This window comes from Phymastichus coffea, unplaced genomic scaffold, assembly GCF_024137745.1.
Source record: "Phymastichus coffea isolate CEN01 unplaced genomic scaffold, Cenicafe_Pcof_1.1 PCOF00019, whole genome shotgun sequence".
NCBI classification, from domain to species: Eukaryota; Metazoa; Arthropoda; class Insecta; order Hymenoptera; family Eulophidae; genus Phymastichus; species Phymastichus coffea.
Window position 1 is genome coordinate 1,059,859 of NW_026706830.1, and position 22,350 is coordinate 1,082,208.

The 22,350-nt window shown below is 36.6% G+C and overlaps 1 protein-coding gene across 2 annotated transcripts in view; it reads left to right on the forward strand.

Moving 5' to 3' along the window:
* LOC131675319 (protein slit) overlaps positions 1 to 22,350 on the forward strand; it is a 1,191,763-nt gene that overhangs the window by 67,204 nt on the left and 1,102,209 nt on the right. For both annotated transcript variants that reach the window (XM_058954254.1, XM_058954253.1), the window contains exon 2: positions 11,631 to 12,092. In XM_058954254.1, coding sequence (XP_058810237.1) covers positions 11,729 to 12,092 — 364 coding nt within the window. In that variant the 5' untranslated portion in view covers positions 11,631 to 11,728. The remainder of the gene's footprint in view (positions 1 to 11,630; positions 12,093 to 22,350) is intronic.

Sequence of the window (22,350 nt, forward strand, 5' to 3'; positions counted from 1 at the left end):
CAATAATAACACAAATAAACTTGAACATATCATGCAGCAGCTGATGCAAAGAATGAACACTATGCTCAATCCCTTAACTGTATTAGTAAACAAACTATCAAAATGAGTAGTTTAAAACTCGATATCTGTAACGCAAGTGGTATAATGCAAAGGGACTTGGAATTAAAATCATTCTTAAACTATGAAAATCTAAATATCATGTTGATATCAGAAACACACTTTACAAGAAAGAACTGTCTCAGTATACCAAACTACACTTTATATAAAACGAATCATCCACTCAATAAAGCATACGGAAGAACTGCAATAATAATAATCAAAACAAAAATAATCCACTACGTTCACACACACACCAGCGAAATCTACCTTCAAGCAACTAATGTAATAATCGAGGATAAACAAAGTTGGACAGATTTCTTTCATTCACTAGGAGATCGCTTTATATATATTAGGTGTACAAATAAGTTTCCGCGGTTTGTCAAAAGATAGCTCCACCAGAAGGTTATGGAGAAATTGTCAGATGTAAAACGTAATATCCCAAGTATTTTCATCCGGCAACACCATAACCTTAAAGTACTAGTGATTCCGTATCAGCATCACGTAATTTTTTTCGTGCAAAAATGTCAAGTTTTATTCCGAATAAGCATTATTTGCGGGAACTTTTGATTTACTTCTTTAATTTGAAAAAATCTGCAGCTGAGGCGCATCGATTGCTTCTAGAAGCATATGGTGAAGCTGCTTTAAGTGAGAGAAGTTGTCAGGAATGGTTTCAAAAGTTTATGAACGGTGAGTTTGACGTGAAGGACAAAGAGCGCAGTGGAAGGCTGAAAGTGTACGAAGACATGGAATTAGAAGTACTATTGGAGGAAGATTCGTCCCAAACGCAAAAAGAACTTGCACTTACTCTACAAGTGACTCAACAAGCAATTTCACATCGTTTAAAATCGTTAGGAATGATTCAAAAACAAGGAAATTGGGTTCCATATGAACTAAAGCCGAGAGACGTTGAACGCCGATTATGCATGAGTGAAATGCTGCTTGCCGGGAATAAAAAAAAGAGTTTTTTGCATCGTATAGTCACTGGTGACGAAAAATGGATTCACTACGATAATCCAAAGAAGAGAAAGTCATGGGTTAAGCCCGGCGAACCATCAACATCGACAGCTAAGCCGAATATTCATGGAGAAAAACTCATGCTGTGTATTTGGTGGGATCAGCTTGGTGTCGTGTATTATGAATTGCTGAAACCAAGCGAAACCATTACTGGAACTCTCCACCGAACACAATTGATGAGATTGAGTCGGGCACTTAAAGAAAAACGCGCCCATTACTACTCCAGACACGACAAAATTATTGTTTTACACGATAATGCTCGTCCACATGTTGCGGCGCCGGTAAAAACATACTTGGAAACACTCAACTGGGAAGTTTTACCCCACCCGCCGTATTCACCAGACTTAGCCCCTTCTGATTATCACCTGTTCCGGTCGATGGCACATGGTCTGTCTGAGCAGCGTTTCACATCATATGAAGACACCAAAAATTGGGTAGATTTGTGGATAGCGTCAAAAGATAAAGAGTTTTTTCGACGGGGTATCCGAATGTTGCCAGAAAGATGGGGAAAAGTAGTGGCAAATGATGGAAAATACTTTGAATAAAACGTAATATACTTTTCCTTCACAATAAATTCCTAATTTTTTATAAAAAACCGCGGAAACTTATTTGTACACCTTATATATATATATATATATATATATATATATATATATATATATATATATATAATAGCAGGAAGCTACTATAACGCTAAACATTCGTGGTGGGGTACAATATCAACAACTCCAACATATAGAGGCAAAGTACTATACGAAATATTACACTTAAACAAATACATTCCAATATCCACTGGAGAACCAACATATTGGCCAACAGGCATGTTCAAGAAACCAGATTTAATTGACTGCACAATAGTTGAAGGTATGAATAAAACACATATGTAAGCTTCCTCATGCTTTGACCTTACATCAGATCATTCACCGATAATAGTCACTCTAAACTCTACTGTGCACAAAACTGTAAACAACCTCACAATAACAGACAGGAAAAAATATACAAGCTTCCTAGAGGAACGTATAAGTGTAGTGTACCTCTCAAATCAACTACTGTCATAGAAAACAGTACAAACATTAAACTCACTCCTTACTGTAGCCATTAACCAATGCTCCACTACTGTAATGAAGACAGAATATCAACAAATCATCTTTATAGTAGTAGTAGAACAAAAAATCAAAGAAAAACGACTACTGAGAAAAAGGTATTAGATTACAAAATCGAGCCAGGAAAAACGAATCTAGAATAGAGCAGTTAAAGAACTGAAGAAAGTATTGTTCGTACAGAAAAATGGAGAAATACAGAAGAAACACTTTGTCCAATCGAAGCAACGGATTACTCACTATGAAAAGTGACAAAAATATTAAAAAGACCAACCTCATTCATTCCACCCATACGTAAAAACTGTGGAAAATGGGCCGGATCGGACGAGGAAATAATGGTAACTTTTGCAAATCATCTAGGCGAAGTGTTCAAACCACATCAACGTATAATCACTGAACAAGAAAAAGAAATCTTACTAGAAGATCATAAATGCAGTTAAACTAAAGGAAGTACTCAAAATCATTGATAACATAAATAATAAAAAAGCCCTCGGTTATGATATCATTACAGGAAAAATGATTAAAAAGCTTCCCACGATAGCAATTCGATACATAACAATAATATTTAATGCATGCTTCCGTCATTGCTATTTACCTTCTCAATGGAAAGTAGTAGAGATTATCTTAATACCTAGACCCGGTAAAGAAAATGAACTTGTGACCTTATACAGACAAATTAGTCTACTGGCTGTACTCTGAAAAATCTATGAAAAAATCATACCAGCAAGAATAAATCAAATTATAATAGATAGAAAACTTAACCCGGGTCACCAATTCGGATTTAGAAGTGATTATTCCACGATCGAACAAGTGAAAAGAATAGTATCAACAGCAAGGAAATCCATAGAAAACAAACTATACTGTACAGGCATATTTCTCAACATAGGGGATTTTTTCCCAAATGTTACAGTGATTTACTACAATCTTACCTACAAAACATTTCAGGTAAAAATCAATAAAAAGTATCAACACGGCAAGTAATAAAAGCAGCTGTATAACAGGACAGTATTTTAGGACCTACGCAATACCTGCTATACACATCGGATCTACCAAAGCCTCCAAATATTCTGACAGTAACATATGCAGACGATACAGCAATATTAACAACACATCAATAAACAGCAATAGCATGGGAAACACTATAAAATTACGTTAATAACTATCTCCAAAACTGGCTAAATACGTGGAGAATAATAGTAAACAAGAGTAAATCAATTCACACCACATTTACTTTCCGTAAAAATATGTGTCCACATATTTCGTTGAATAACAAATATATACGCAGAAAGACCATGCCAAATCCTTAGGTATACATCTGGATAGAAGGTTGACATGGAAAGAACATATATTCACAAAGAGGAAACAACTAGGATTGAAAGGGAGGAAAATGTACTAGCTTATTGAAGAAAAATCGGAGCTAACAATTGAAAATAAACTTCTGCTATATAAAGCAGTATTCAAGCCAGTCTGGACTTACGCCATTTAACTATGGGGAGCCGCTTCAAACTCGTACATTAAAATCCTAGAAAGATTCCAATCGAAAGTCCTACACAGCATAACACACGCGCCGTAGTTTGTTCCAAGCGAAATTATTTCAAATGATGTACAGATCGCAACAGAGAAAGAAGAAATTCAAACTTTATTCGCAAAATACTACACAAAACAAGGAAACCATCCAAACAAATGTATTAGCAAACCTCTTTCGGAATTGATTACCAATACTAGACTTATGAAATGTAAAATAACGAAGACACAATATGACTCAAGATAAAAAGCAGTACCTTCGCATTACAAGATCAAGATAGAATACTTACTGGAGTACTCTGCTGATAACATGTAAAATTGTCTATATCGTAAAATAATTTACTGATTGTCCTTTATATTTAAGGCTTACACATTGTAAATAAACTTTGTAAATAAATAAAAAATATATATATTTGTGTAGAAATATATTTATATATACTTACAACTTCATTTTTCACAATTCCACACCAAAAATTCAAGGAAAATCGATTCTGGTGCCTATTTACAATAACTAATCTGGGATTTTCTACAGCATATTAATGGTTATTATGCATGTTGAACGTACTGTCTCGCGCAAACGTCGATTCATCAGTAAATAAAATATTTTCTAAAAACTGTTCATCGTTTTCAATTCTATGTAATAATCTTTGGCAAAATTCAACCCGCACATGGTAATCTGCTTCGTTCAGTTGTTGAACTTTGCGAAAGTGATACGCATGGAGGAAGTTGTCCTTAATGATCCGTTGTACCTAAGTTAAAAATATAGAATAGTGATTAGATATAAACTATCGAATATAAATTAGATTAATCTAACGACAAATAAAACATGTTTTGGGATTATTATTTACTGCTACTACTAATGTATTCCAAATGAAACCATTTAACGATTATGCTGTAAATGTAATACACAGAGGCTCTACACAATAAAATTATTTGAGCAGCCGGCCACGTTCTCTTAATTATTTTATTATTAAGTTTCTCGTTGGACATTGGAAAAACTACTAAACGGAATAGCCAAAGAAAACTATCTTTTGAAAATATTGGGACAAAACAAGATAAATATTCAACCAACCGCATCTGAAAAATATCTACCAATAATAAATGGATTAAAAGAAAAAAACATAACAGCGTAAAGAATAGAAAGGATTTAAAGTGATGTTGAGAAGTCTATGCATCCGTCGGTCATCATTGACAATTTGAAATCTGCCATATGGTACGTGGATATAAAGTCTTAAGCATTCGGAATATTCGGCATCGCATAACAACAATACCACTACCATTATTCACTGAGTAAATTGAAGATGAATACGTTTTCTCCCTCTCCTCTCTGGTTAATGTCAGAGGCTTTTCCGAGCATCGGCAAAAGTTTCACGAATACTTTATGTCCGAATGAAGAAGGTGCCATTCCAATAAAAGTGACACAACTCTGCCAAAAACGCCATCGAATTCACGTAATTTCGTATTCTCGGCTGCGCGCTTTCCCTTCTATGTTGCAAGGGACAGAGGCTTTTCCGAACATCGGCAAAAAATTCACAGCCTCTTACGACTATGATCATTCGAATGAAAAAGGTTTCTTTCCGGTAAAAGTGGTGAAACATTGCCAAAATCAACATCAAAGTCGCGTAACTACGTATTATCGGCTGCGCGCTATCCCTTTTATGTTGCAAGTGATAGAGGCTTTTCCTAGCGCCGGCAAACGTTTCACGGATACGTTTCGTCATTGTCTGCCGAATGAGAAAAGTTTCATTCAGGTAAAAGTGGTAAAACATTGCTAAAAATGCCATCGCAGTCGCGTATTCCGATATCATCATAGAGCGAACTAGGCTCTTAGGGGTAGTTATTTCAGGGCTGTTATTAAGGATTATTATTGATTAATATGTAGTTTTATATCACTACTCGGGTCACACGAGTCGACTAAAATAGTTAAAAATTAATTTCAAAATAATGTTTTACGTGTAAATTAATGTTGTGTACTTCACATACATAATGTGTTCCGGACGTTCCAAATATCGAGCAAGGGATTATGCAGACGAAAGAAAGTTTTTGAGTTGTATATATGGTGTGCAGGACGAACCTTTGAAAATGAAAGCGTAGCATATTGGGAAATAGAGAAATTAACGTGACCGAACGAGTTAGACACACGTGTAAGGGTTGTGCTCACTTTCGCCTGTTTTTTTTTAAAGAGAAAGCTTAAGGATTGTATTAGCGGATACTCTCAATTCTATGCGAGAATTAGTGACGTTTTCTGATGCACCCTTCGCGGAGATACAAGCGGCCGCGAACAGCCGACAACAATCCTCCTTGCGGGGCCCATAAAGAAAAGAATTAAGCGCAGGAAAGCGCATTGCATGGTCGCCGTCACTGCCCTCTGGTCTACGTGTGACTTCTTACTTAATTAAGGGAGCCACTTAATTGCAACTTGGGAGATAAAAATCCCGCAGTTGAAAAACAAATAAAAAGCGAGGAAAAGCCAAAAAAAGACTCCTGTACCTCGATTAGACAGGCAGGCAGTGAGCCGCCACGTGTGTCGAGTTCCAAGACTCGGAAGAGGAGCAGGGCGGCAGGCCGCGCAAAAAATGATTTAGGGCCCAAAGAGCTTTCTCTTGGTATTTTTGGCCATAAACGGCAGATGGCTGCAAGAAGGGAAAGTCTGATGAGCGGCCGGATTTTGAGTATATATTCGGGGGCACTCGGAAAGCAGACTTAATGTTCGGCTGATGAAACTTATTGTAAAGGATAGTGCCACCACATGTTTGTAAAAAAAAAACTTTGACAACAAAAAGGCATCAAATTTATCAATAAACATGTTCTAATATTTAATTTTAAATACAAAAGTTTCCGTCAAATTCAAGATTTTAATTTATGAAGTTTATGTTTTTTTTTGTATTTTGAATTTTTGAAAATAAAAAACTGTTGAATAATTGATTCAAAATATTTTTTATAAACAACAGCGAATGATAAAGAAAAAAAGTTTTATTCCGATAGAAATGGCAAAAAATTTCCAAAATCGACATCGAAGTCCCGTACTTTCGTATGCTTGTCTGCGCGTATTTCCCCTCTCCTCTGTAGCTAATGTAAGAGGCTTTTCCGAGTGTCGGCAAAAGTTTCACGGGTAGTAATGTCACCGTTAGTAATATCGAATGTTAAGCGAGATACAATTAATCTCACTCAATAAGCAATAATTGAAAACAAAAAATCTCAGTATTAAATTTTTACTTAAATGCTCTTTATTTGTATTTCTAGTAAGAACTAAAAGAATCATTTTTGATTTGATTAGAAAAATTACTTTAAATATATATGTTTCTTATAAAGTTATTAAAAAAAATAAATTACAAACTTTCCGTCTCTCCTCTCTGGTTAATGTCAGAGACTTTTCCGAGCGTCAGAAAAAGATTCGTGAACATATTTTATCATGACGTTTTGAATGAAAAGGGTTTCATTCGAATTAAAGTAGCAAAATATTGCCAAGATCAACATCGAAGTCGTGTACTTTCGTACGCTTATTACATAAAATTATTATAAATTTACGTAAAATTAATTTAAATGTACATGTTTGTTATAAAGTTATAAAAAAAATAAATTACGTTGTTAGACAGTTTATTCTAAGAAAATGGCGTCTTTACAAGGTGGTTCTTTCTTCGATGCGCTGCTAAGCAACCAAAAATTGATATTTTGCAATGTTAGTTACCGTGTCGTCTCAATCACCGCTTTGGTTGCTACGGCCAAGTGAAGGGGAAAACAGCAAAAGAGAAGAAATTTGGTAGTCGACCGACGCTCTGATTGGTCAAAATTATTAATTTTTGAAATTAATTTTCTAGGAAAGTATTGATAATACAAATTTTTTGAAAACAATCGATTCAGAAAATTTTTTTCTACAGCCCATTTTTGGGAACTATAACCCTTCTGAATCACCCTGTATATATATATATATATATATATATATATATATATATATATATATATATATATATATATATATATATATATATATATATATATATACTCGTATAGTTCGATTTGGTCATAATAAATTCCGTTGTAATATATATACAAAGCTTGCAAGAGAACTTGACCGCCGTGAGCCAAGTGCCAACCTCTGCTAAATTTTAACATAAATTAAGGGGTAACATCTATGTAGAAATTTCAAAAATTCAATTTTTTTTTTTAAGCTAATATAGTAGAGAAACATGTTAAAAAGAACGTCCCAAAGTGATTTTACGAAAAAAAAATTTTTCTCTGAGTTGTGAGCATTATACGCTAGGTATCCCGCTGCGCGGTCGCGGTCCCGCGGTGCGCCCTTCGCTCCGAAATGCTTACCTACCTGAGATATCCCTTTACGACTGTTTCTACTCGAAAATAGTACACAAGGCTGCCCAAGAGTGGCACTAGTGCGATTTTGAAATGTATTTGTGTTAGTGTATAAGTGTGGCGTCAGTTTGACCGTTGGCACCACGCTAACTGACAGTTGTGTTCTAGAGTTCAAATACTATTGCAGCGAAAGTTTTCATGAGTATGGCGTCGAATAAACCAGTGTTTGCTACAAAAAAAGGCACCATATCGACGAATCGCAAACGAAAAATGGGAAAGCATCGTCCTATGAATCGTTACGAAGCAGAAGCTGATTTGTCAGGAGTGAGCGCGTCAGCGAAAAAACTGAAAAATGCTTCCCCGTGCGATGCGACTGTTGATCCGGCGTTCATGTATTGCTTCGTTGCTTTTGTGTCAGTTTTTTCAGAAATTTCAGAGCATGTTGTGTGTCGTATTTGCCATTCAACAGTGCAATTCTACCAATCATCAAAACGTGGCTTGGGCTTCAAAATTGACATCGTTTGTTCTACTTGTGCCAAAAAAAGTGAAAAAAAAGTGATAGCTAGTGTGCCCAATAGTCCATTTATCAGAAATGCCTATGATATTAATCGTCGGATAATATTGGCAATGCGTTTGATAGGAGTGGGTTTGAATGGCTTGTCAAAATTCTGTGCGTTTATGGAAATTCCTCGTCCAATGTTTCAGTCCGTATATGACTCTATTGTGAAGACAATTTTGGTAGCAACAGCAAGCGTGCGGGACGCAAGTATGAAGAAAGCAGCTCAAGAAGAAATAAAATTATCTGCTGAAAATGAACAAACAGAGGGGATCACAGTTTCTGGCGACGGAACATGGAGAAAACGAGGTTTCTCATCGCTGTTTGGTATAGTGACTTTGATTGGTTGGACAACCGGAAAAGTTGTAGATATTGTTGTGAAATCTAGCTATTGTAAGTCTTGCGAGTTTTGGAAGAAGAAAGAAGGCACAGAAGAATATGCAGAGTGGTTCGAAACGCATGAAAATGAATGCCAAGCGAATCATAAAGGATCTGCAGGAAAAATGGAAGTGGACGCTGCAAAAGAAATGTTTGGTCGGTCTATCCTTTTACACGGTGTGCCTTACGTGAACTATGTTGGAGACGGCGACTGTAAGACTTACAAAGGGGTTGAAGAATTAGATCCGTATAAGAAATTGAATATAAAAATAAAGAAAAAGGAGTGCATCGGTCATGTACAAAAACGTATGGGTACTCGCTTGCGAAATCTTGTCAAAACGAAGAAAGGATTGGGCGGACGAGGAAAACTTACTGGGAAGTTGATTGACGAACTCAATAAATATTATGGCTTGGCGATTCGTCGTAACCCTCATTCATTAGAGAATATGAAGAATGCTATTTGGACAACACTTTCTCATAAAATATCCACGAACGAGAACCCACAGCATGACCACTGTCCGATCGGCGTGGACTCATGGTGTACATGGCAACGAGCGAAAGCAGAGGGTACTTTAAACAATTACGAGCACGTGAAGCCCCTCAACAACGAAGTTTACGATGCCATCAAACCAATATACGAAGATTTGACCAAGGATGAGTTATTGGATCGCTGCCTGGGGGGCTACACACAAAACAGCAACGAAAGTTTCAACGCGCTCCTGTGGTCGATGGCGCCAAAACATGTGTCGAGTGGCATGAACGTGCTCTCTGTTTGCGCTGATCTTGCTGTTTGCATCTTCAATGACGGTATTTCAAGTGTTATGGACGTGATGAGTGTGTTGGACCTCAAAATTGGAGACAATTGCTACAATTATTGCGCCGAATTTGACGAGAAGCGTATCCAGTCCTCGGAGCGCTCGCTAACTGACGCGGCGAGGGAGGCTCGCCTGGCTTTGAAATCGTCAAGAAGAGAAGAACAGCAAGGACATACCAACTTGGAAGGTCAATTTTATGGTGCTGGCATCGCTGAATGAAGGTGAAAACCGTTTATAGTGAATATTTTTAAAACTATGTTCGATTTTTCCCGTTTTCTAACTTTGAAAGTGTTTTTCTCGAAACGACTTTTTTTCACTTTACCACCATAATTATTCAGTCAATTTTGATCCGATCGATTTCAAATTTCAGTACAAGTTTTAAAACAGCATTTTCTAGAGAAAAGCGTAGGATTTTGATGAAAAGTTGAAAACTTTTTATTTTACGGCTGATTTTTCATGCTTTTTTTAACGAAAAAAAAAAATTTTTTTTCGAACTTTTGCAAAAATTTTAAAATTTAATATTTTTGAAAACCCCTACGTAGTTCTCTTGTTTTTAGTCCATACAATAAATAAAAATTTAATTTATGTGTTTCAGATCAATAGCGACGATAAAAAATTGGTGGTAGTGGAGGCCTCTCTAAAAATTGCTGCTCTACTTATAGCTCTATACAGGCGCCATTTTGTTTTTAAATCCATTGTAAAAATTAATTTGTGTAGTTCAAACCATGTATAATAAAGACAACTTATTAGATTTTGCATTAAATATTATGTCTTTCTAAAAAAAAATTCCGAAAATGTCCTTCAAAAACACGTCTCTACATAGATGTTACCCCTTAATCTTAATCAAGGAAGCTGGCGCTGACTTTCACAGATAGAACAATTTGTACTGGCTAAGAGAGAAAAGGATATTATCAAGACAATAAAATGTAAATTGTAATTGCAAAGAAGTGATCCCAACTTTATTACGCCAATATCGAACTACGAATTTAACAAACTAATTCAGAAAGGCGTGGGTGAGTGAACACGCTTGACCTAGGAGTGACAGTATAACGCGAAGCGCGAACGTGTACGCTCAGCGCCGAACCGAGAAAATCGAGAAAATGATCGGTCATGAACAAGCGAGAGCAAATCAAACGCTCTAAAGAGCGACCCACCGGGTTGTCGTGGCTCGTAAGAGCAGAGGTGAAAACGGTAAAATTGTAGTCTAGCGGGGAGAAGCCTCCGAGGAATGATAACCGTCATCGTGGAGGCGGCTATCCCTCGTTCGGTTTTGCGTGATCATGCAATTATTATGACTGTTATTTGCCGTTCATGACCTTCACACAAATCTAATTTGGAACGCGGACTCAAGCGTGCATGTTTAAATCGCTACGGCGATAACCTGCCAATCCTCGGTGTGCTGGGTTTTCCCTCTCTTCTCTCTCTTAGGCGAGCTTTCTCTCACTTAGCTGTCAGCTAACTGTCCATTCTTCCTTTTCTTTCGTCGCTCTCTTTAATAGCCGCCACACGCACTGCTCTCTCTCTCTCTCTCGTACATTTTACTCTCGCTCTTTTTCTTGTGGTGCTGCCCCGCCGGCTGCGACTCTCCCTCTCTAGCGATACAAGCATGTACACTCTGTTGATAGAGCTATACTCGATTTCCGCGTTCGTGTAAAGAAAGTACTGCACACAGGGCCAGCGAACTCGCTGTAATCCTGTCACAAGCTGCAAAGTTTTTGTTCTAAAAATAAAAAGAGAAAAATAGAATTTTCAGTAATATTTTGAATAGTAAAAATATTTGGATTAAAATTAGTGCATTTCGAAAACTGTATAAATTAATTTACTATTTTTTTACAGGATTGACAAGTAAAATATTTTCCTAGTTGATTTTAGGAGAACTATGTGACAAAATTTTCTGTATCAATCTAAAGGAAAGATTTACTTAAAGAGAAACAATGATTTTTTTTATGCATGTTATTTTATATATCTTTCTTGGACTAGAAATACGATTTATTCAATCATTAGAAGAAAATCAATCAATTCAAAAATGTCCTCCATTATCAGAAATTACGCCTTGTACATGTGGAATTAAGAAAAGTGGATTAGATGTTATATGCGAGTTCACTGATTTCCTTCACATCAGCAGAGCAATGGATAGTCTAAAAAAAAGGCAGAGTTCAGTTATATTTTATTTGAAGTTACGACACAACAATCTGCCCAAGCTACAAGGATTTGTTTTTTTGGGATTGGATATACACCATCTTACAATTCACAACAGTAGTCTCGCCGTGGTTGAAGAAACTGCATTGTCATCAATTGGTGAGCTAATAAGTTATGATTATAAATTAAAAATTAGTTATATTTATAATATTTTTCTGAAAGTTTTTTTGTATGACTTATTATGAATAAATATCAAATATTATGAGATCAAAATGTGATCTATGATTAAATTATTATACATAGCCAAAATCAAAGACATCAAATATAAGGAAAACAAAAAATCAAAAGATATCGACCTAGAGTGATATCTTTCCCATAACTAAGTCATCTGATTTCTTCTTCTTCATATTAGTATCAGTCAATAATGTACCCATTTTCGGATAAATTATTTATTAATTCTTGAGACCTTCAATTTCTTTTATAAGTATATTCAAGGCATATTTATCAAAGAACATGATACTAGTATGGTATTTGATAATCTAAACTCTTCATTCACGAAAAATTAAAGTTTATATTTAACATATTTCATACATCTGTTATGTTAAAGAAGTATAATTGTTTTTTTTTAAATCACATTGTATAGGAGAAATCAACTCTCTATTATCATCCACTTGTGATCGCTAAGCTCTGAGTATATTATGTGATAAGCATAAAACTTATACTTTCTGTCTCTTTCTTTTAAGATAGTGACAACATTTAATTGACGAATTAATTACATTGAAACAACCTAACACCCTAAGAATATATAAGAAAGAAAAGTAAGAAAGAGAGTTGAATTGAGTTATCTTTATTTTAGTATGGTATGGAACCGCGTCTGATGTGTTAGAAATATAACAGAGTTATATAATATTTTTAAATTGTTTACAACTAATTAATACATTGCCTCAGATAGACTTGCATAAAGCATCTATAAAAGAGAAATACGAGGGTGGGTCAATAAGTTCTTAGAAAAAGATAGAAAAACTCTATCTATCAAAAACTTTTTTTTAATAGATTTTTTAATATTTTTCAACAGAATTTCCTTTCAGCTCGGTACACTTTTTCAGGCGTCCTTCAAATTTTTTTAAGACATCAGAAAAAAATAATTTTGGAAGTTCTTTAGAATAGCCATTTGTTTGTGTTGTGACCTCCTCGTTCGCGATGAATTGTTGGTCCGCCAAGCCACTTTTTACGGTTTGGGAATAAAAAAAAATTACTAGGGGCAAAATCTGATGAATTCAATGGATGGTCTACTAATTCGAACTTCAGTTCCTTAATTTTAGTCATTAAAACTAAGCAAGTTTGCACTCATGCATTGACTTGATGAAACAGAATTTTTTTTGTTCAAATGAGGACGTTTTTCCTTTAATTTCTTGCTTAATCGATCCAACAACAACGTATAATACTGTCGGGTGATTATTTGTCCTTTTCCTAAATAGTCGACGAAGATAATTCCACATGCACCCCAAGAAACAGTGACCATAACCTTGCCGGCCGATTTCACTGTCTTCGATTTCTTTGCAGCTTGTTGACCTTTCACAATCCACTGTTTTGACCGTTTCTTCACCTCAGGAGTATAGTGGTGTATCTACGTTTCAATATCTATTTTATCTCCTCTAAAGTAATCTCCCTCCGATATAATGCAATTGTGCCAACGTTTTTTCCAATCCTCGAAACACTTAAAAAAATCATTTTTTGTGATCTTATTCAGCTCCTTCTTCGATGCCATCTTTATCTCCTTAATCGTGGCATAGCGTCGTTCTTTCATGGGCTTCTTTAGTTTTGGGAACAGGAAAAAGTCACGGGAGGCCAGGTCTGGGGAATATGGTAGCTACGACACCATTACTGTGTTGTTTTTGGCCAAACATTCGCGTACAAGCAATGATGTCTGAGCAAAGGCTTTATCATGGTGCAAAAGCCAGTTTTTGTTCTTCCACAAATCTGAACGTTTCTGGCGAATCGCTTTGCGCAAATTGCACATAATTTGCAGGTAATATTTCTTATTGACCGTACTATCCTGTGGTAAGAACTCATGATACACCACGCCCTTGTAATCGAAGAAAACTGTGAGCAAAACCTTCACGTTCGACCGAACTTAACACGCTTTTTTCGGTCTTGGCTTATGCGGTAGCCTTCATTGGGATGATTGAGCTTTGGTTTCCACATCATAACCATAAACCCATGATTCATCACCAGTTATGATTCTCTGGAGAACATTTGGGTCGTCACGGACCAAGTCCAACATCTCCTGAGCAATGTTAACGCGATGCTGTTTTTGATCGAAATTGACCAGTTTTGGCACGAATTTCGTGACGATTTGACTCATGCCAAAATCATTGGTTAAAATCGAATGGCATGAGCCAATCGATATGTTTTCATCTGTTATTGACGTGCTCGGGCGTCACGCTCGTTGTTCGTCATTCACAACTTCTTGGCCCTCTGAGAACCTTTTGTATCACCGATAAACGTTGCTTTGGTCCAAGATAGCTTCACCATATGCCACAGTCAACATTTGGAATGTGTCCGCGCACTTTATTTTGTTTTATTTTGTGGCAGATCTGCCCACCGATTCGTCAACTAACTTAAATATATTATATAAAAAAACAAAACAAAATTCCGACGCAACAAACAACACTCGCGGCCGGCTGCATAGCTGGCAGATTTGCCCCGCTACGAGCTGATTCACTGGCGCCAACGGATATAGAGAGAGAGAAAAAGAGAATACTTGGCACTGACCTCGTCTACCGGCTTCAGCTCTCGTGGTCGCCTCTTCCTCCGTGTGTATGTATGTAGGTATGTGTGTGTTGTTATTGTTTACGGTGTGTGAGTGTTATTGTTACTGCTGTTAGGCGGTTGCAATCACGATGCTCTCAGGAAGCTCGATTATGATCCGCTTAGCAAAAAACATAGATGATACACATACTGCACCATATGGCCATTTTGTGCAAAAATCTTTTTGTCGAAGCGGCAGATAATAATTGTCTTCCTCAACAGAGAATGGAGACTTCTCAAACAAACAATTCGTTGTTTTGGGAGAGGATGTCGTAAACTTCTCTTTTCTATACGGGCACACGCAAATGCAAATGCTGATGTACAAAATGCGTCACCGATTGCTCTCGACAAGCATCAAATACTAGTCGACCCGAAGTAAATGCAATGTAAACTGAAAGAATACTTGCAGTCATAAGTGCGGATGTGTGTACCTTTACGTGGTGGGGCTGAAAACACTATCTCCGCAAGGAGATAGGAGGGAAAACCCACAACGCTCTCCTATGAGAACGCAGGCCATATGGTCAAGACAACAATTTGAACGCTAATTTCGAACGTTAATTAAACGCCTTATTTAAGCCTGAATTTCGGAAATTGATTCGAATGAGTGGCATGACTGGCACGAATATTGAAAACTGCATGGGGAGTCGCCTTGTCGGCTAGGCGAGACACCGACCCTGACCAAAAGTTAGCAAATATTAATCGAAAGAGCAGAGATCAATATCAGCGAGTCACAAAAGCCTTTCCATAGAAAGCGAAATCCGAAATTAGGGCGAAAATCAGGAAACAACTTTTCGAATAACGGATACCCACCAGCGTGAGTGGGGATGACCGAAACGCAATGGGAAGACGTGCCCTGGTACGTCGAAGCGAGGGACCTGTGAGTCGTGGGAGCAATCTCTTAATACAGGTATGCAGGGTGGGATGTTTTGAACGAGAGCCCAGGAGGAGAGGCTTGGCTGGTTGGTCGTCTTAGAAATTTCCTCTGACTGTCCTAGCTGGATCTCTCTTCTGACATCCCGATTTGGGTTGGCTTCTGCGGGGTAGTGGTACCGGATCAAGTAAATCTCGTAAGATTTGTATGCCGCGTGCTTCTGACGCGGTAGACGTTGGGACAACTCGAATCCCGTCACGCCCAAACCAAGGGTCAAGCCTTTAGTTCCGCTCTTCTTGAGCGTCAACCTTGAAAAGATCGGTAGTCCTTTCGAGGAGGTCGCCGTCTTAGATTAACAAGGCTCCGACTCACTGTAAGCTTTAGGGGTGTCGTAGCAAACTTGACTTCCGGATCTCCAAAGTATTTGAAAGCGAAGGAGTGAAAGACAGTGGGCTATGCCAACCTTCGGCGCCCAGGGAGAGGGGTGGTAATGTTTGATTACGCTGTGCCTCCCTCAAAACGAAAAAGTATGAACAACGCATACACTAACTGTTGCTGCTGTTAGTGTTGTTGCTGTTGTTGTGGCTGCTGTTGTTGTTGTTGCTATTACTGTTTCCTCCTTCCCCTTCTTCCACCTTATCCTTCCCAATTTTCCCTCCACTAATCCTCTCTTTCACCACGTCTCCCTTTGATTTATCGATTTGCGCACGAGTAAGGGCAATGGCCGCTCACGCGCGCGCGCCCGTGACACCTCGCTGAAAACACACGCGCACCGGTGCAGAAACCAAAATAATCTAGGCTGGGCGCGACCTAGCCGACATTTCGATGGCGCACTAGACTTCATCTTGCACCGGGCGCGTATTTGAAAACTGACGATTATCGGTGAGGGCGTGGGAAACTCATAAAGACGATGAAAACAGCACACGCATGACGACCTGTGCAAAAATGTCGCGAAAATCGGCACGAGGATGGGCGCGCAACTCCTTCTCTCTTTCTTTTTTCTTTCTTCTGTGTGTGTGTGTGTCTCTCTCTCTCTTTTTCTCTCTTTTTCTCTCTTTTTCTCTCTTTTTCTCTCTTTTTCTCTCTGTCGTCTTATGTCTTGCGTGCTTCTTCCTGCTCGCCGTCGCTGCCGTCGCTGCCGTCGCATCTCAAACACACAAACCAATCAATGAGAGTGTGTTCAACCTACACACACTCTCAGCCTGGCTCGATGGGCGGGCATTGACGAGAGCTCGACGGAGAGCAACGGTCGGGCCGTAATTCTCCGTTACAATGTGTGTGTGTGTGTGTGTGCAAAAAATCAATTTAGACAACTTTTTATAGATTTGAAAATAAACTTGAAAAACGTTTATAGATTTAAAAAATAATTAAATTTATAATGGTTTAAATATAATATATGAATAAATGATTTTTCAACTTTTCAACGGTTGCGGCGAATTAGAGTTACAGATCTTCTAAACCAGACTATTGACAATATCGCAAACCTCTTAAAACCTTTCTAGATTAACAGTAAACCGAGAATGATTAATATTTACAATTTTAATGGTTATTAAATATGCATTTGAACCGTATATAAATATCAGGAATATCAGTAATAAGGTACATTCAGATTGATTACGGAATAACGTGCAGTACATAAATTTAATAGCATTCATGAATTTTTTCGCTGAAATCCCAAAACTTTAACATGAGGGTACTCATAGCAAACACGGTGGATAGTAATCCTCAAAGCCGTATGAAATTATCCCAATTGTCGAAATAAAACCTCTATTTCTTCAAGATAAACAAAGATTAAAATAATTAATTCAAATCAGACCGCCACGGTTACTAAAAAATATCGCCGGAATGTAACTATACAATTGGTATTCTAGAACTATTACTGACATAGTTAGCAGGCAGGTATGATGGAGAATACTAAAATGGTACAATGACAGAATCTTAAATTTAGTTACATTATTGTAAAATTCAACGTGCAGTACATCACATAATAAAAAAAGCAGATAGAAATATTTATTTTAAATGGGATCGTCTAAATCGACTTTCTTCAAGAAAATAGAGGAAATACCACGTGTAGCTATACAAACTAGCTCAACGGTTAACAATAAAGTAGTAAGGAATTAAACCAACCGTCGAGTTAAGAGTACATTTTTTCAAGAACAACATAACATCGAACATGAAAGTGTACCACCTAAGGCATATTGGGTCGGTTACTAAAAAAAATCGGTGGTTTGTGACTATACTACTAATATTAAACATCTAGTACGTACGAAGTTTGCTTGCAATCATCTTGGAGAATTCTATATTAATACTACCCACGGTACACATTTTAATTAGTATATTGAAACTAATAACAATTTCGAAAAAGTTAATGTCTAATATTACAAATAATATAAAGAGCAGATAGAAGAATTGATAACCATGAAGGTCGTCTAAACCGAATTTCTTTTCCGAAATATAGGAAATACAACACGTACCTAGCAAACTAGGTTGAAAGTTATTATTGGAGCAGTAAGGAATTAAGTTAAATGTCGAATCAAAAGCACCATTTTTACAAGATTAATATAACATGGAACATTAAAGCGAACAACCTAAAGCAGATCGGGATGGTTACTGAAAAAATATCAGGAGTGTGTGATTATTCCACTGATATTCAGCGTTCAGTACGGAAGTTGCTCGCTCGCAAGCATGACGGGAAATGCTATATTAATACTACCCATGGTACACGTTTTCATTATTATACTGAAACTACTAACAACCTAGGAAAAGTTAATATCTAATACGACTAATAATACAAAGAGTAGATAGGAAAATTGATAACCATTGGGGTTTTCTAAACCAATTTACTTTTCTGAATTACAGGAAAGACAACGCGTAGCTAGCAATCTCGATCGATGCGTACCATTGGAACTGTAGGCAATTAATATCTCATACCACAAATAGTATAATAAACAGATAGGAAAATTGATTACCATCGGGGTCGTCTGAACCAAGTTTCTCTTCTGAAATACAAAAAATACAAGTTATATCTAGCAAACTAGGTCGACGGTTACCTTTGCTGTCGAGTCAAGAGCTTCATTTTTTAAGATTATCATAACATGGAACATTAAAGTGAACCACCTAAGGAATATCAGGTTGGTTACTAAAAAAATCGACGGTGTGAGCCTATACTACTGATAATTCCGCGTCTAGTATGGAAGGTTCTAGCTCTCAAGCATGTCGGAAAATGCTATATTAATACCTCCCATGATATACGCTTTAATTAGTATATCTAATCTACTAACCATTCTGGAAAGGTTAATGTCTAATACTAGAATTATTACAAAGAGTAGATAGACATATTGATGACAAGTGCGTTGTCTAAACTAAACTACTTTTCTGGAATACAGGAAATGCAACGTGTAGCTAACAAACTAGGTTGAAGGTTACCATATCAGTAAAGAATCAAACCCTCGAGTTGAGAGAACCATTTTTTCAAGATCAACGTAACATGGAACATTAAAGTGAACAATCTAATGAAGATCGGGACGGTTATAAACAAAAATCTGCGGTGTATAACTATTTTACTGATATTCAGCGACTAGTACGGAAGGTGCTCGCTCGCATGTGTAATGGGAAATACTACATTAATACTAATGTAGTATTAATGGTATACCTTGTAATGAAATATTATTTACGTATTGTTACAGTTCCACATCACGGCTCAGTTTTTTAGGAAACTGCTTTAATACTTTTGCGCGCATATCGCTTTACGAAGGCTGGTGATGCTATCGTTGAAGATATCGAATGGTGGTTGAAATTGGGATTGGCTTTGCGGAAAGCTGAGAAACTTGCTCGAACGTTAAACTTAATAGTAGCTAACAGACAGAAATTGCAGGCATCTACGTGTATAATTAGATGTGTTTTGCATCTAATCAATATTTATAAAATTAAACTTTTAGCGCAGTCTATTACTCATCATCGGCACACGAACTTCTGAGTGTGGTTCGTACTAGTATGGGATCATTCAATGCCTTATGTACAACTATAAATGTCGCAGAAGATTCAACAGTTCGTTGAAGTGACATTGACAGTGTTTTCAAAGATAGAATCAAGTCTGGTGTAATTAACAATCTGAAGCATTTAAATTTCATTATGTTTTCGAGACATGCCAAACGACTGATTCAAGCTCAAATCGAGGAAGCCTTGAAGCAACATAATTTTATAAAAGTGAATGTTCTATTAGATTCTGAGTATGCAGTTACAAAGAATGACGAGGAAACACTTGATGTAAAGCATTTCAATACTAAGATGATGCCGATATACATAATTACGAATATAAACGAATGGTATATTGAGAATATATTCGAGCCTATTAGTACAAGTATGGATGAATTCCAAGAGCAACATTCAGGGTGGTCGCGTTATACTAAATTTAACAGTCAATATCAGTAAATACAATCCTGTGACGGCTGGTTCTTACATTAAATTTCCAGAATCTATCAGAAAAAGGAAGACCTGTCTAAACGTGCAGAACTATGATGATGATGGGGATTTCAAATGGGCTATTCTTTCGGCATTATATCCGGTTGCAATGAATCCAAGTCATGTCACTGCATAGACTATGCATCATCATAAGTATAATTTTAGGAATCTTACATTTCCCGTGGATCCGAGGCAAGTCGTTAAATTTGAAAAAAATGACGTTTCAATAAATGTGTATTTTCTAAATTTGAAAAATGGCATCTACGAAGTTTAACCTTTTCATGTGATCGCTGAGAAGAAGGAAAAGCACGTAAACCTTTTTCTAGTGGAGAATAATTACGTTGATGTAAATGCTGAAGAGAATGAAAATCTAATACGCGTCTATCAATTATACAATTCGTATAGTGTTGGTTTTTTCGTGATATGTAGCTTTGATGACTTTAATTCACATTACCGAAGCTACAGACAGAAAACTATCGATGATATTAGTCCAGCCAAGTGGTACATAATCTCTATGACTTAGCTATGTACCTGCACAAGTTATATAAAATTCCACAGTTAATGGGAAATTTAACTTGTCATGAGACATTCAGCTTTCTTCATGCTATAGAATGCCATATATGTAAAAAGCCCTTTGATATAGAGAAGGATACAAAAGTTCGCGATCATTGTCACTTTACGTTAAAGTATCGAGGATCTGCTCATAGCATATGTAACATTGCTTATCAAGAATCAAGAACTATACTCGTATTTTTCATAATTTCAGCGGATACGATGCACACCTATTCATTAAAGAAATTGTTAATGAGTTCCCTGGTCAAGTAAGCCTTATTCCTCAAATAAAGGAACAATGACTATATTTTACCAAATATGTGGAAGATAGTGATATTAATCTACAATCGTATTTGAAGACTATGTCAAGTGTCTTCGTAAGAATGCGATTTTAAGCCGAGAGCAAAAGATCATCAGATCTCGCCATCATGAGTTATACAGCGAGAGGCAGACAAAGGTCGCGCTCAGTGCGCATGATAACAAATGGTTCTTGCTTTCTGGTACTACCTTTCTTGTACTTCTGGTACGCTTTACTAGTACTACTACCTTTACTGGTACTTTACTTTCTGGTACGCTTCCTTGGGGTCACTATGGTACTTCATTGGTGGAAAGAGAGAAGCATTGGGAATGGTCTCGGTCGAGCCCCAAGCTACCGCCACCGTGGCTTCAGTATTGGTCACCGCTAACAATCTGCCGACGAACTTGGAGAAGGGAGCAGAGAATGAGATGGGAGAAACGTTATATCAATCGCAACCACGGACTGTGGAGCTCATTCTTATCCAAAAGAAGTCGTCGACAATAGCAGCAGCATCAGTTTTCTGATTATATTCTAAGTCAAATTGCATCAAGGAAAAGAAAGTTATTAGAAACTAGATTTGTTACTAAGATTTCAAAGTTTAGTGATTGAAAAAAAAAAATTTTTTTACCTTCGAAGTAAGTACAAAATATACTACAAGTCATTTTTTAATTTCTACAAGTTGAGTCGTTATTAGTAATTTGTTTTTTTTTTCTTTTACAGTTGGATTTTACTCAATTAATTAAAAGGATGCAAATATATGATAACTAAAGTAAAACCGATTGCAACATGATTTGATGACAAATCACTGTTGAGATTGACGATGAATTTCAACTGTTTCTGTCATCCAAACTATCGAATGCAATAAAACAAAATTAAAAATTGATGGACGATTTGACGGAAAATGCCAATAAACTTAATTTATTTATAAATGATCAAGAAGGAAACTGTATAGAATTTAGTAGTGCGTAGACGCATTATTATTAATAAATAAATACTCTAATTATATTTTTATATCAAATGTTTGTTTATTTATCCTAAAATCTCTTTATCCTTAAATTTCTCCTTTATTTATCATAAATAATTTTAGACTAAATCTCATTTTTCTCTATAGTTCACTTCTATCTATCCAACTATTATGCGAATTACCGAATCCTAGCCAAGTCACAAACACTCGATTATCACGCCTTTTAATAACTTTTTTAACTAAATATACATCGGGATGTTACGTTTTTTGTAGTTTCTGTTCGTAGAAGCCACCAGGAATCTTGATAATCTTTCAAGTGAAAAATAGTTGGATTTGATGAAACTACACGTACAATAGTAGATATTTTCGTAGACTAATTCGATGTTTTCAAACATTTGCTTCGCATTCCTCAATCTCACTTTATCACCAACTTTGAACTTTGGCTTCCTTCTCACGTATT